Raw genomic sequence first — 16,634 nt, forward strand, 5'->3', positions numbered from 1 at the left:
ATATCTACTCCAAGCTGTAATGTTTTTAGAGTACTTTCTTAAGTAATCTGCTGTAGGTATTCCATTAGGTAAACCATCGAGGGTGGTATAACGAGTACACTTTTGTTTGTATTACAAGGAGTAATGTTTTGAGAGCAGTTTCGCAAGTAATCTCTTGTCGGTACTCCATGGAGTAATAGTTCAGAAGCAGTTTAGAGAGTACTGTTCTGCAGCTACTCCATTCTGGGGTACTTTGGCAGATGATCCTCTGTGGGTGCTCCATGGAATACTACAGTGAAAGTACTTTGGAAAGTACTCTCACGTATTAACTCTATGGAATACTCACAAACAAAGCGAGAGTGGGATAACCTACTCCTCTCCTAGGACATCGCAAGTTATTTGAAGCATATTTCTTGTATGAATACAGATAAGTTTTGAGCACTCTTATACTCCTAAAGGAGTATTTCTTACACTATTTATGGGTTACTCGCGTTTTTTGAAGGGAATTGTTGTAAAGTGTAGACAAAGTTTAACGCTTAGCAGTCCATATAAAGTTTAAGTGTATGTGTATAAAGATGTAAAAAAACACGGCCATAGTGTACCTATACAAGTTTGTTCACTAAGCGATAAACGTCAAAACTACAAACAGCCTCGCTCACCTGATGGAAATCTCAGGTCTAGAGTCGCATTTTTGGTCTCAACGACAACATTTTTGACTACCAATCGTCTCGACTTTTTCAATTTTTCAATCATTCGGCGCATTCGGTAATGGTATCCATTTTGAATTCGCTGTCATTCCGAATCCGGCGAGTGCCTGTCAGAATGCTTGACAGATAAGTCAACACACTTGTACTTGTACACTATGAACACGGCTAACGTATCACTGATCGAATCCGTCATACTTTGCTAATTTTCTACTTTGGACTTTATCATCCACTATTATATTATAAACTATTATTATTTTGAAAATGGAATCTATAATTTTATTGGTAATAAAAAGTCGGTATGTGGCTCACTTCATGCCACGTTTTTGTTGCCTGTGCGAAATACGTGTGTTGTGACGGGGACGCCCTGCAAAAACGTTCCACGTCATCTGACTAGTCATTTTACCGTCATTGTGCGGTCACGCCCCTTGTTAAATTTTAGTCACGTTTGCATTAGCGAGAGTAGATTTTTTACACTTTTTTCCCATTTCGTACCTATTTATGTGATTGTGCATTCCGCTCCCACTTATAGGATGTGAGCATAGCACTGTTCTGCTCACACGCGTCACAATGCAAGTCAAATGGCGGTCAAATTTTCGGTCATTTCACTCTACATTTTCCAGTCATTTGACAATCAATTTTACTGCGGTTTTATCATTTATATAACCGCCATTTAATTTGAATTTTACCTCTCGATTTACGTTACCTGGGGCCCTATTCGCTAACTGTGAGTTTTAAAGTGTACACAAGGAATTGTGTAAACATTAAAATTCTGATTCTGTAAAGCAAAACTGTGAACAAAAAAACTCACTGATAAAAACTTCGTGAGTTTTCTTGGCAGTCAGTGTACACTATTCTGACATTCAAAACTCATACGCACTGTAGCAGAATGACTTTTTTGTTTTCATGGCGTTTGATGAATATTTTCTCACTGGCATAAGACTTTTACATTCAGCGCTTATTCAGCAAAACAATGTACACAATAATTTACAGAATCGCATGAAAATTTAACGTGTAAATTGTGTGTGCAAATGAGTTTTCAATGAGTGTACATTTTTCAGTTTTTCACAGTTAGGGAATTGACCCCCTGGAGCAGCCACATGAATAAAATATCAACCAAAAAAATTGAATTTTCAATATTTATTTTTAATTATAATAACCAAACATAACATATAATATAAATATTTATTTAAAACATATCATTAGATTTAGTAATTTTTTCCCAAATAAAGAATATTATATATGAGGCGCCTAGATGCAAAACCAGATATTTTAAAATAATATTTAAATTGCGACAATATTGCATCGCCTAGCAACATTCTAAAAATCCGTATTGAAAATTCATAACAATTTTCATTCATAACCAATTTAAAAATTGTTTGTGCTTTTCTAAGTTTTACATATCATGGATTCATCTGGTTTTGCATCTTGGAGCCTCATATATACATGAAATTGCAACTTAAATTAATACATTTAATATAAAAAAAAGAAGTAAATACTTTAATAATAACATAAAAAATATATTAATTGCTTTGAGCTATATTGCTGCAGCAGCTAACTTTATATTTGGACAATTCAGAAGTGTGTTGTATTCATGTAAAATTTGAGTTGTTTCCATGGTTTCGAATAAAAAATTTCATTATTTGAATCAATTTAAGTCTACAACTGAAAGCTAAGTAGAAATTTTGATTAGATTTACTCTTTTTTCAGATCAAGAATATTAAAAGGTGTCGTGGAATCCGATTGCTGTCGTAATTGAATTTGAAAGTAATAAAGTAAAGTAATAATTCTGCAACTCTTAGCAGGAATATTGATTGGTTTCAAGTCTAATTCCGACATCAATAGGATCACGTCATACCTTATTATATATGTACATGAAATTGCAACTTAAATTGATACGTTGATATTAAGAAAGTAAGTATTTTAATAATAAATAAACTCGCTTAATTGGTTTTTCTTTTCCAATTGAAATCTTTTCTAAGCGAGCAGAAAATAATTTTAAGCTTTAGAAAAAAATCCAGTTATTTGAATAATCTACAACTTAAAGCTTAGTAGAAATTCAGATTAGGTTTACTCTTTTTTCAGATCAAGGATATTCAAAGGTGTCGTGGAATCCGATTGCTGTTGTAATTGGTGAACTTAAAAATGTACGACTAGTAATTGAGTCAGACTTATTATTGTTCTAAATCTAATCATTCAAGCAATAATTCTGCAACCCTTAGCAGGAGTATTGATTGGTTTCCAATCTAATTATTATATATGCATATGAAATTGCAACTTAAATTAATACAGTTGATATAAAGAAAAGTAAGTACTTTAATAATAAATAAACTCTCTTAATTGGTTTTTGTTTTCCAATTGAAATATTTTCCTGTGCAAGCACATCGCTAACCTGTGTTGGCAAAAGATATGATTATACTGTCTTCGATAGATAGTCGGACGAGCCGCTACTCGGCGAAGTAGAGATGACCGTTGTGTCGGTGGCAGCAGTTACAACAGCAGTTTCTAACTTTCCACCATCCGTAAAGTGTGATGAATGCTTCACTGCCTTTTCCAATTGCTTGGCGCCAGCAATCTTTGCTGCTTGTAAAGCTTTAGCTGTAATGCAAATATAAAGATGGGTTAAAGTGGTTTTCGTATGTTATTCAACAACTCACCCTATACCATCATCACAGCCTTCTCATCGATTTTGAATATATGTACTGTTTCAGTATTCAGACCCAGTTCGTTTGGTACAATATTTTCGATTTGATGAATATGTATACTATCCGTTAGGCAGACAATTAGGTGCGTTCGATTCATTCATATACTGTGGGTATTTGAGCCGTATACGCAGTGGCAGATAGTTTGATTTTTTTTGAAGTGTAACATTTGTAAACGGTTGGGTTTCTCTGCTGTCACCATCACCACTAGAAAGCTATTGAAGAAACGCTCGACCAAGATAATATGTTGCGATTTACGGGCATAGATTTCTTCCACCTTGTCACAGTTATTGATGGAGAAAACGCGAAAGCCATATTTACCATCCAATACGGAAATGGAACTGTAGAGGAAGAAACATTTTATAAAATGTAATAAAATCAAAAAATTATAGTTCTGTTAAAATGGGGTAAAGTATTGTATGTTAAAGTATAGCGAAGTTTGAATAGGTCTCATTCTTCATTCTTAAAAACATGTACGAAGGTACCTCGTAAGATATTAAAAATCCTCAACGCTTTTTTTGCAATAACTTAAAAAAAACTCATATTCATAAAATTTCTGTTTAACTTCTACATATCAATAGCTACCTTTACCACCAGAAGGAGTCACTATTGCTTCTACACCTATGCTGTTGTTTCCTACATCGATGAGCTTTGTAATAAAATAAACAGCTATCTCCCCAATCTCTCCCTCACTAGGGTAGGCACCTACTCGTTGGTGTGAGGGCTTAGCCGATCTCCATAGCTCCCGACTATGAGTCGGAGCTGTTTAGGACTGGCATCTACGCCGTTTTGCCTCATAGGAGGGCGGCGGGATGTCGGTGACCAAGAACTGCCAACCCCTTAATCCAGGGTGCTATGCGGACCGTGCCTATTGGACAGTTTGCAACCAGGGGATAAATTCGGCTGTATTCGAACGGAGCCTTCCCGATACCGGACCACCTCGGGAAGTATTGATGGCCTTACCACAGTAAGGGGCGCTGCTGTGGCTGACGGTTCTTTCCCCGTATATAATACTGGACCGCTGAGCCCTCCTTGTCGGGTTGGTGGTCGTACGACCAAGATGAACGACTTTACCAAATTGTAATAAGGAGGATGATAAGAGGACTGAGTCGCAAGCCAAGGACGACGAATACGCATTAAGCGATGCGTCGGACTCGGCGAGCGAGAGTGGTGCTGATTCAATGAACTCCGTGTTGGAAAAGCACACAAATGAGTAGAAGAGTGGAGAAGGGTACGGAGCAGGGGAAGTAAAAGAGCTCGCTCGCAGTACCGTGCAGCACTAAGAATTGTCCAACGCCTGGGAGCAGTGGTCGACCCAACCGAAGTGGAAATCGAGCGCTTGGAATGGGCCCATGAGGCGGTAGAAGTAAGTCGAAGGCAGTTCAAAAGGTTTGCTGCTAGAACCCGCGGTTCTGCAACCGGTACGAGGAGGAAGAGCGTCGAATGGCAGAATGAAGGGGCAACGTTCGGCGGAAGGCGACAAGCCTGCTTTCAAGAGGCAGAAAGGACCCAGTCCCAGAGCCGCGAGGCAGGGCAGTCGCATAGACAAGACAAGTAGGCCCAAAGCTGTAAGACAGATGAGCCCCAATAGCGAGGTTGCAACTACCGCGAAAGCTCCGAGTCAGAGGGAAGTTCCAACTACGGAAGTAGGAGATAAGACAAAAGGAGATAACGCTAAGACTCCGGCTTTTTTGGAGGTGCCAAAGGGAGTTAACGCTAAGACTCCGGCTTTGGCCTGTGGCGCTGGTTGATCATAGCAGTCCTTTCGGACAGATGACTACTGAAAGGTGCAGATCTGTAGAAAGGGAACTTATTAGCATAATGCTTAAGATGATGCGGGAAAAACCAAGTAAGCCCCGTCCAACCTTTGATTCGGGGGATGGTATAATGGTGTGAAGATGATAGCGTGCGACAACATCGCGAGCTTGCGGTGGTGGAGGAAGTGTTTCCAAACCTCCAAAGGCAAGGCACGAACGCGCGGTTTGAGGTGGTGGATAAAGCGCAAATCCCCACGGTACCAAAAGTTAAGGTATGGATACCATGCGTGATGAAGTCAGAGGATACACAGCGACTTCTGCATAATCAGAATCCGAACATACCGACACAAGATTGGAAGGTACTCACCGTACCTCGGAAGGTCAGTTCTACATCTTCCAAATAAACAAGCAGGCGGAGGATATATTGTACACGCAGCTTGGAAAATTTTCCTCTGGTACAGGCAAAATTTATATGCGACTCAGGAAAATAAGTCCCGAGGATAAAAATCCTAACACGCTGGAAGTGGGCGAAGTCGAAAAGGACCTCGAAAAGGACCTCAAAAGCCTAAGGGAAAAAAGACAGGTGGAGGTAGCCGACGTCACCACGAAGGTGTTAGAAGACGGCCAACAGCCAGATGGTGCTGTGAGTCGAACAGAGGAACACCTGGCACAACAGTTACAAGAGGCTGAAGGGAGCTTCGAACACTCTAAACCAAAAGAGCAAGGGGAGGACGACGACTTCACGACGAAGGTGCTGGAAGGGAACAAACAGCCCAATGGTGCTGCGAGTCATACAGATAAACCTCCAACACAGTAAAGTGGCGTCGAGCGAACTCCTCCTAACCCTTGAGGGGGGTTCGTTTGACGTGGCGCTGATCCAGGAGCCTTGGCTCTCATCGGGAAGAAATGTTTCTGGACTAAGCGCGCGCGGATTTGGCGTTTACTATGCGCAAACGTAAGGACGGGTGCGAGCTGTAGTAATGGTAAGGAAACAGCTGCATTCATATATGCTGCCTGATTACACTACTGAGGACCTCGTAGTGGTGGCCGTTGAGCAAATGAATAAATAAGCAGGCTTTTATCCTGGCATCCTGCTACATGGCCCACGCTTCGGAGGTTCCACCGATGGAGTGCAAGAGGCTAGTACAGGACGAACGGCGCAAAGGGAGGTTGGTCATAGGCGCGGATGCAAACGCGCACCACAATTCGTGGGGAGGAGCAGATACGAACGAGAGAGGCAAATCTTTCTTTTCTTACATCCTGCAAACCAATTTGCAGATAGTCAACAGGGGAAATATCTCTACAAAAATTGGTCCAACATCCAGCAATGTTTTGGATATTATACTGACCCCGAACGTGATATATCAAGGTATGATTGGATGGTTCTTGGTAGACCATCCTTCTCCGACCATGCGTATATCAGCTTCAGCATCCCCCTAAAGAGGGTACAGAAGGGACGAACCTTTAGAAACCCTAGGAAAACAAACTGGACTAAATTCCAGAAACAGGTAGAAACGAAACTGGGACAACCCAAAGAGGTTGCCAATGTGGAAGAACTGGAGGAGTCTAATGAATTCCTAACTAGGACGCTTATGACTGCGTATAACAAAGCTTGCCCTCTAAGAAGATTCAGAGGAAAAGCAAAGCCGCCATGGTGGAGCAATGAGCTGAGTCTTCTAAGAAGACAGGTAAAAGAAATGTTTATACTAGCAAAGACCGCGGAAAGTGAAGGGTGTCTGGGCGAGTACAGGGATCTACTGAGGATCTACAAGTGTGAAATTTCCACTGCGAAGAGAATCTCATGGAAAAGTTTCTGTACGGACATAGAGTGCTCCAGCGAAACAGCACGGTTGAGAAAAGTCCTAGCAAAGGGGATTATAGTCCAGGCACTAATAAAGAAAGAGAACGGGGAATGGTCACGTAATAGTGAGGAATCCCTTGAGGTGCTTCTCGATACACATTTCCCATCAGGAGATGGTTTAGAAGAGCCAGCAGACAGCCCTCACACTTCGATCACGGAACGGGTAGTGCCGGGCTTGGTGACCGATACCAAGATCGAGTGGGCAGTGAAGACGTTTTCTAAGTTTAAATCGCCGGGCCCAGATGGTATATTCCCGGCCACGCTACAAGTCTCAAGTAGGGCGGTCGTGGAATAGCTTAAAATAATATTCGATGGGTGCATAAGACTGAATCATGTACCGCACTCTTGGAGAACTGCTTGTGTAGCTTTCCTACCAAAGGCGGGGAAGATCTATCACGTGTACCCCAGCGGGTTAGGGGGTTAGAATATTCCCGCGGTAGGTATGCCTGTCGTAAGAGGCGACTAAAATACCAGATTCAAGGGGCTGTGTAGCGCAACCCTTCAGGTTACCAGCGCAATATATAGCTTCTCCAAACCCAATTGTCAACCTCACCTATCCGCGGCGAATCCTGTTGCACTAACAGACGAGGCTCTGGCTAGCTCAAGCTCCTCATGGATCTTGGGGTGGGGAGGGAGGGAATGGCCTGAAGGTTTAATGTGGCCATATAAATCGTTCCCGAGATGGTCGGGCTAGCACCTTAATGGTGCTGTGGTACCGGAGCGTACCGGATCTGTATCCGGCAAAGGACCATTACATCGATAACACTCTCCAAAGCCTTGGGGGAGAAACCTTATCGCTACAACAACAACAAGAACATCAGTCACGTGTATCCCAAAAACTATAGACCCATTAGCTTAACATCATTTCTGCTCAAAACCTTTGAGAGGCTGATAGATGTGTACATAAAGTCCAACGTGGATGAAAAGCTGCTCTCCACAACACAACAGGCGTACACCAAAGGCAAGTAGTAGACACCGCATTGCATAGGGTGGTAATAAGCATAGAAAACGCCCTGGAATATAAGGAATATGCTCTAGAAATCTTCTTAAACATTGCCGGGGCTTACAACAATGTTTCTAAGTGGGCGATTATGGATGGTCTTAATTACGTTAAAGTACATCCAGCCTTACCCAGATGGATCGACTGCATGTTAAACTGCAGTAAGATTACATCGCAATGGGATTGTACGCGGGCACGAAATTAGAGGACAGGGGCACTCCGCAGGGAGGGGTGCTATCACCTCTGCTGTGGACGCTGGTCATTAACCAACTGCTCAGGGGATTCTACGAGGGACCAGCAAAACTCACGGTTTACGCAGATGTCGTTGCATATGGTCTTGTTTAAAAAGAGGTACAAAGTCCCTAAGTTAGGAGGGGCGACCCTACGGGAGAAACCGTGCACAAAATATCTAGGAATCATCCTAGACAGTAAACTGCCATGGAAGCTCAACGTGGAGGAGAGGGTGAGGAAGGCTTCAACGGCACTTTATGCATGTAAAAGAATGCCAAAGAACCGGCATATACGATCAGAAGGCATAGTCTCCGAGTTTATAGTTTTTTTTTCGGGGGTTGGACACAATCTTTTCATTATAGTACTTAACAATTTAAGGGCTTCATTCTGTATTGCGAACGATAGCTCAGACGAACGATTCGCCTCCAAACAATTTCGTCTAGCAATGGTATTCTCTATCATTTTCGTTCGGTCTTTACGTTTCCAACTAACAGGAAGGCAAAAGTAATTGTCAAGTGATAAGTTGCCATCGTTTAACATAGTGCAAAAAAACTAGCGATTCGTCTCTGATCCGCAACGGAAGTTCGTTTCGTAATAGAGAATGAGGCCCGAAGATTAGACATTTTTCTTTCAATTTGTATTTTGACTTACCAGCAACAACAAAATCATGTTTAATTGTACGCCGCATAATCATTATAGCATCATGTAACGAAGCTCAGTTTCTTCCAAAAATTGTTCGGCACCGACACGTAAAATCAATGTACATGTTCTAACATTAACCTAACCTTTAAATAATTATAAACTATGGAAATAAAAGCAATGTCAAACCCACTATCAAACCTTGGAAAATGTTGAAACGTTCACCACCAACTTGACGTTCTTCAAAGTAATCACATTGGCCCAAAACACTTGAATTAAGCTGTAGTCATAATAACACCACCACAAGCTTTCATTGTACGTTTCAAATCTTCTTCTGGTACACTAACAACACAGAATATATCACGATCTGCAAAATACTGTGTACCAACATCACCAATTGGTAGTTTAGATAACACAACCTTGGCGCCTTACTTAGCTAGTTTATTGTACAGAATACGCCATTCAGCATCAACAATTTTCTGATACTCTTGAACATTATCAACACGTACTTCAGCATTAATTAATTTTAATTTTTTTTTGTGACTTTGGGTCCATCAAAGGAAAGTACAGCGTCCACAACCATTTTAGAAAATAAATGTTTTTGTTGATGCATAAGTATGGAGGACATTGCTGTGGCAGCGCATTTTTCCAATAAAACACTTGTTCCTTTGATTGGCGCTTCGCACAGCCATGTCATATTTTGGTCATGCATAATTTTAATGCTTTACGTATAGCTTTAATGATGATAGGTGTTTGCACGTCTTCCTCAACATAGGGCTTAACTTCTATTAAGATTTCACCTGCTTAAAGTACTACTGAAGTGGTGCCATCGCCGACCTGATAAGAAAATAAACTTTTATTCTATACATTCTAATATAACAAAAAACTTGATTTTGGCGATGTCGACTAGAGTTTTACGGCGGGATGCACAATATCCAATAGTTTCATAATGGTTGCACCATCATTTGAAATTGTGGCCTTACCACTGTAATCAACAATATGCTGGTCCATACTGCGTGGACCCAATGCAGAGCCTACAGCGTCCACAATTGATTGCGAGGCATTGATGTTGGATATGAGTTGGGGTTTACCTTGAGAGCTATCGGTACCAAAACATTTTTTGCACAAAAACTCATATGTACCCAATACAAGTTCAGGACGTTCATATTTATCGACACGCTGTCCGGTGTGGCCCAAATGTTGGAAATATTCAGTTGGCACTGTTGAGAAAAAATATGGATCAATGAACACAAGTAAAAGTGAAGGATTTGTTTTACCATCTGTTGTTACTTTACACATAATACACTGGAAACGACGACCAGCATCTACAAATTACATATTAGCCTTGCAACGATTACATCATATTGGTCCCAATTCACCAAAATTTACAATGGGTGGTGGCTCATATTCGCCCTCAACCGTGCGGGCCATTGGTGAGATGGTAATTGTAAAGGACAAAGCTGTTGTTTTTCATAAATCAGCTGTTGCAGGTATGCAATACAAAAAGGCCCTGCAAACGAGAAAGATCAATGTAATTGCAAAGAGGATAAATACAATAAGAGCCGTCACGAGTCGTGGCGAGTATCTCGCTGGAAATTGAAAAAATTGATGCCGAATGTTTTCTGAGAGGGACATTTTTAATTGTCTCGCATTTATCCATGCCGTGTAGGCCCCTTGTACAACTGTGATTTTTGGAAAAAGAATTAAATAAGTTAATTAAATACAGTCGAAAAATAAACACAAATACCCCACGAAAATGTATAGAAGACGTTTATAAACATCTCGCCCAAAAAAAAAAGTAGCGACTACCTCTCAGTATACATCGAGTAAATGCCAAAAAAATAACGAGTGACGGCTCTTATTGTATTTATCCTCTTTGGTAATTGCCGAACAAAACATTAATTTCAAATATCAATACCTAACGTAACGTGGCGAGGAGTTACCCTGATCTTGTCCCACATATTTTGTGTTCACCAATGGTGGTAATGAACCCTGTTCATTAGTAATAAAAGCACCACCAGCGCTATTTTGATTTTCAATGATAACGCGTATCGGACTTGGCATCCGATTGGAATGTAAACGACGTTGGGCTACTGTTGCGGCTGTTGATATATACCAGTAACAGATGCAGGTGGTTGCTAAAGAAAATAATAGAAAAATAATAATCAGTAATATTTGAAATATATTAGTTGTATTAGCATACATTATAACCAGGACGTCCTGGTATTGGGGGTTGACCCGGCATGGGTATCTGACTGGGCGTTGGCGCCTGTCCAGGTTGTGTTGGTGGCATCATTTGACCCATGTACCCACCTGGTTGTTGTAGAGGATAACAGGGCAGATAGCGAGGCTGAGGAGGTTGTTGCTGCTGCTGTCGTGGCATTGCATAACCCGGTTGATGTTGTGGTATATACCTTGGCATAACTGGATGTGGTGTCATTGCCCCACCTGGTCCAGTAGATGCGGGCTGCATACCTGGAGGACCATGTTGCCCATGGCCTCCAAATGGCTGGTGCATAGGGTGTTGAGATGGCATTTGACCGGATTGTGACTGCATTAGACCAGACTGTCCTGGCATTGGACCCGATTGCGGTGGCATTGGCTATTCACCTGTTTGCTGGTATGGAGCTGTAACACCACCTGCAATTGATGTTGGTGGTGTAGCTGAAACTGGTGGTTGATCAGTCTAGAAAAATAACAAAATTTATTAAACACAAAATATGAGGCAAGCCAGGTATATTTGCTCTATTTATAGTCATCTGATTGGGACCACCAGGTACAGCTTTCCCTGGCGGTGTCGTTGTTGGAGGCGATGGCGAATCCATGGAAGTTGGCGCATTGGCTTGAGGCGGCGGTTTAGCTGTTTCACCATGTTGATCAGCTATAAAATTATTGTTCGGTTGTTGTTGTTACGCTTGCATGCCAGTTCATGGTCTATTGGATAATGGTAGAGCATTTTGCTGAGTAGCATTATATGGAGGAGCACCTGGTAGGTTAGCATTTGTATATGGTGTATTGGGTTGCGGAGCAGTCGGAGCCGGTTGCTTCAATGGATTCATGGATAAGCCGCTCCTAGAATTTGTTAACTGTTGGATGAAGAAAATAGGAAAAATAAATATATGATTAACATCGTTTCATTTATTGGGCTAACTTAAGTACATTATTGAATTGCTTTAAAGTTCGGGCGGCGCGAGTTAGAGCAGATTCATTTAAAATACTTACCGAAAGGGTGTTAACTATTGTTTATTTTATCCAAAATACAAAAATTTTCCACCGCTGTTCTCAAACAAATTTGATTCGTTAAACAAACAAATTTGATTATTATTTTTGTTCCATTATATGAAAACTTTAAATTTAATCAGCAAAGTTATTCAAAAAAGATTCTAAAAAGTGATGATAAAGAGTGATTTTCAGGGTTTGGTGATCGACCCAGGAAAGGGTAGAAATAAATAGCATATATTCTATAATGTATTAGGACAGCTCCTTCTACACCTCCATAATTCGCTTTGTCAAAAGCTAAAGGCCGTTTCGGTAATTTTATACGACGGCATGACACTCTTAATTCACATCCAAAAATATCGGAAGGGGTGTCAAAAGTCGCGCTTTGAAATCAGAAACGCGAACCCGAAAACGGAAATAAAAAATTTTACGTATCTGGAGAGATATTTACAAAAGAAAGTGCAACTATTCAGGTGGTTGTAATGGTTTGTACAGAGGAAAAAAATTTTTGTTCAAAGGGATTTTGGTGGATCGGCCAGGGTAATTTTTTATTAGCGCGAGCGAAGGCCGTCAACGCAAAACGTTGTTCCGAGGTAATATTTCGGTTTTTCGCCAATATCTTTTGAACGACTCAAAATTTTTGTTTTCGGTTTTCGGGTTCGCGAACCTGTCACCAAAACGCGTATTGACACTCCTTTCGATAGTTTTGGAGGTGTATTAAGAGTGTCATGCTGTCGTATAGAATTACCGACGTTTCGAAACAATGAACAGATTCTTGAATTTTTACAATATCCTGTAAATAATAATTTTGTATTAATATAAATAGTTTTAAGTATTCTAACCCGGGGCCATATTTTGAACGTATTTTTGGTGATACGCTTTACTGAACATAAAGTAAGGAGCACTTCAAAGCAAATTACAAACAAATAAATCTTTGATGTACTCACTTGATAGTTTTCGGCTTTAAGTCGAGCTTTGTAGCTTAAAAGATAGATCATATTGACGTAAAATGTTTTCACATTCAAGTAGCTTATCATTATCACTTTTACTGCCGCTTTCGTTATCCTTATTTATTGATTTATACTTATCCCAATCATTGTCGTTTAAGCCAAATGTATCGATACCTTTATCCTTGTGGGCCAATAAAGAAATAATACGCATACGTTCTTGAGCCGCTGCAGTATGTCTTTTTGCTATTTCTTGTCGTGAGCTTTACGTTGTTCTTTACACTGTAAGATTTCGTTAACCACTTTTCTACAGGCATGTCCGTTGGTGGTTTCTTGGAGTTGGTTACTTTTTTCCATTTGTGCTCGATTTCCAGGCAACGAAGCGTATCGTGCTATTGATTCCATTTGTTGGAGACGTGCACGAAGTGCAACAATTGTTTTCTGGAAAAATATTAGAATTTGTAATATTGTACAACTCCAAACATAAATACATATTAAATTCACTTTCCAAACACTTACATCCAACATCGATAAGTTATTTATATTATTTTGTAGTGCAGATTCAAATTCTTCAATCTCCCCATATTGTTGTTGTTCGTAAAGTTCTATAACGCTAGACATAAATCGTAATTGATTTTCCAAATATACTTGCTTATTTCTAGCACGTCGGACATTTATTTCGAGAAGACGCCAAGTCCAAGTTCTGTGTTGTATTTTGATTGTTGGGTATTACGAATGCAAGTTGAATTTTTTCACATTTTTTGAATAATAATCTATATCAGACCAACGCCTCAGGTCCTCCAAATAAACTCTTATTTACATGATTTATTTGGCAAACTTGAAATTTTCACCTCCGACACCGATGCTCATTAGAAATGGCGGATTAGCAGAACATTTTTTTCCAAGCAACAATGACGTGTTTCACCATCCGTATGAATATAACAGGTGCGAGAGAGCACGATACATAGTGGGAAAGCTAAAATTGTCAACATGCTATTTCATTTGGAGAATTTTTCATTCCAAATCGTCACCCCTTTCAAAAATTCGTGTGGCTGTGTATGTTTTTGGTCACACGATTTTTGCAGGGCGTATTTACTTGCTGAGCTCATAAAGCCAATTCGAAGCGTCAAAGCGACCCAAGGGCGGCCAAAGCGTTTATGTAAATCCGCAAGGTTCTTGACATTTGTGGTAGTGATGGCCGATACAGCGATTTTGAAGTATCAGTGAGAATAGTGATGGATATTTTTGAATCGCGGGTATTTTTTACAGCTATAGCTATTTTTTATAGCTATAGCGATCGCTTGAATTTTTTTTTAATAAGCGAATGTGCAATTTGTACACTTGGATATAAAAAAATATGTACCTTTTTTGTAAACTGGTGTAATGTGAAATTCTAGTTTTCTGAGGTATTATGATACAATATTATTAACTGGGTGACGACATTATGTGCTGTCTCGGAATACACTCAATGAGATAAAACTAGCGGAAATAGATGTCTATGCATCTTTGTTTTATAAATTTTGCTAATTGAAAATGCTTTGATTTTTAAATGTAAGATGAATCAATCCAAAATAAATCTGTATATGTGACGCCATAAAAATATGATTTATTTACTATTATTTTTATACTACACCGATGTATTCAGAAATATTTCCGTATGAATTTATTCTGAAAGTTGTGTTTGGCTGCTTAATGTTTTTATAGTAAAGTGAGTTAATTTTATTGAAAAATGGAGAGCAAAAATATAACACTTCAGTGCCCTAGAAGTTATCCGGAGAATTCAACCATATAGTATGACAAATATTGAATTGCATTCTCCCAAAAAACTTAAATTTTGAGTGACATCTGTTTACAATAAGACGAGTGATATATATTTCTATAATTCTTATACTTTTTCATCAAAAACACAACTTCTAACGGATACTGCCTAGAAGTATTAACTTACACAGGCCACCAATATTAGACCCAGGTCAATTTGAGTCATTTGTAATCAAAAACAAAAAAATTCAGTAATTTTTTCTCTTTTATACACTTCATGAAATATTTATAAGAACGGGGACTTTAACAATTATCATCGGGCTTTGCATGCGTTTCATTTTTGGGCTCATAAAATTGAAACATTTCACTTCTTTTTTTGCTATAATTTTCTCTCATCTTTCACTCGGTATTAAAGCGGATTTTTAAAAAATTAATAAAACCAAATTTTCGCAGCCAACCAGATCAAAACGTCGTTTATAAAAATATCAATTCAAAATAACGTCACCTGAAAGAGCAAACTAGCTAAAGGTAAACGCAATCGAGTGTAGAAATATCGCCAATCACTACCACTTTCGGTGATTGCATCGCCGATATCACTATCACCATCCAAGATTTCGCATTCACGAGTTCAAAATTGCTTCGTTCTGCGCAACTACGTCACAGTTGTCTACTGGAGCGAATGAAAGAAAGAAAGAAAAAAACAAGAGCTAAACGAAAATAACGTATGAATTCCCCATAAAAAACAGCTGATCTAATGTTTACAAGCGCAAGACGCAATCTTCTAAGTGATTTGTGATCACTATTATGCTATGTTCAAACAGAAAAATAAATTGAGGCAATATCAATTCAAATTGTGAGGTGTTCATACAACTCAATTTAGCTTACACAATAGTAATTTGATGGCCGGTTGGCTGATCTCTACAGCAACAACATACCTGTGTTCAGAATGTCAAAATGTGCGTGTTGGAATTAGGTGTATGGAATGGAATGAAAACATAAAACTTTAAAATTTTTGTGTGTTGTAAGATAATGTGTTCAATGTTTTGGTTTCATTTTGAGTTTGCCATCCTCTTTTGACAATTCCTACTCCAGTGAAATGAAAAAAATAATATCAGCTGATGAGATGAGCCAACCATATAGTTGAGCCATGCGCAGCTGACGTTTAAATCTACTCAATAAACACACTTTACAAGGTTGTATTTACAGTTTGAAACAATTTATTACGCAATTTTTTTTTAATTGGCAATTTCTTATTACAATTTATTATATGATAAATTGCGTAATAAATTGCCCAAATGGTATAAATTGCCAATATGGCGTGTGTTTGTACCTAGTATTACCCTACAAGACAGGTACCCGTTACCTAATCGATTACTTAGTCGTTACCAATAACGTGGTCACCAATTATCGTCTTAATGACTTTTACTCAAAATAGTGTACGTGTGACTCGCTTTCTCGCTCTTACCTATTGTGTTTTCGACATTCCTTCTCGCTCGATGTTATTTACATTTTTAAGTTACTTCAATAGGTATGTTTTCGTTATCGCTAACCAAAACATATGCAACAACAACAACACGGGTAACTGGCTTATCGGTTACCCGTACCGGTTACCTTCTGTCAATTCGCTTTTTATATGAATGAAACGCGTCCCTTTTGTTTAAATAATATTTAATTATGAATAAATTATGTATACAATGGTTTTTACAAATAATTTTCTAGTAAACCTTACATATGTGCATATTTATATGTACAAACTACATATGTAAAGACATAAACTCATTCGTAGTCGTGCCCTTTCTGAAACCATTTTGAGTTTCGAAGCTCACACTGATGGTGC

General features: G+C 39.3%; 1 protein-coding gene across 5 annotated transcripts; it reads right to left on the reverse strand.

Annotated features, from left to right (window-relative positions):
* Positions 1-1,808: 1,808 nt before the first annotated feature.
* Positions 1,809-13,902, reverse strand: LOC137236793 (calcium-binding protein P-like). Of its 5 annotated transcripts, none has more exons than XM_067759778.1 (8): positions 13,559-13,902; positions 13,040-13,480; positions 11,077-11,959; positions 10,151-11,011; positions 9,857-10,093; positions 8,886-9,710; positions 3,341-3,726; positions 1,809-3,281 (listed from the first exon to the last, which is right to left on the reverse strand). In XM_067759778.1, the coding sequence occupies exons 3-4, from the start codon at positions 11,470-11,472 to the stop codon at positions 10,964-10,966; spliced, it is 444 nt and encodes a 147-aa protein (XP_067615879.1). In that variant the 5' UTR covers positions 11,473-11,959; positions 13,040-13,480; positions 13,559-13,902; the 3' UTR covers positions 1,809-3,281; positions 3,341-3,726; positions 8,886-9,710; positions 9,857-10,093; positions 10,151-10,963. The 5 variants fall into 5 exon arrangements, with proteins under 5 accessions (XP_067615879.1, XP_067615878.1, XP_067615877.1 ...); XM_067759777.1 differs by having other exon boundaries at positions 8,886-9,014; positions 9,075-10,093; XM_067759776.1 differs by having other exon boundaries at positions 8,886-9,019; positions 9,075-10,093.
* Positions 13,903-16,634: the final 2,732 nt, after the last annotated feature.

This window comes from Eurosta solidaginis, chromosome 1 (genome assembly GCF_040869045.1).
Source record: "Eurosta solidaginis isolate ZX-2024a chromosome 1, ASM4086904v1, whole genome shotgun sequence".
In the NCBI taxonomy this organism is placed as follows: Eukaryota; Metazoa; Arthropoda; class Insecta; order Diptera; family Tephritidae; genus Eurosta; species Eurosta solidaginis.

Excerpts from the sequence above, each read along its gene's own strand:
- LOC137236793 (XM_067759778.1), bottom strand. The coding sequence starts at position 11,472 with ATGCCACCGCAATCGGGTCCAATGCCAGGACAGTCTGGTCTAATGCAG. Across the intron at positions 11,012-11,076 it reads CAGGACGTCCTGGTTATAAT|CAACCACCTGCATCTGTTAC; the intron begins GTATGCTAATAC and ends TATTTTCTTTAG.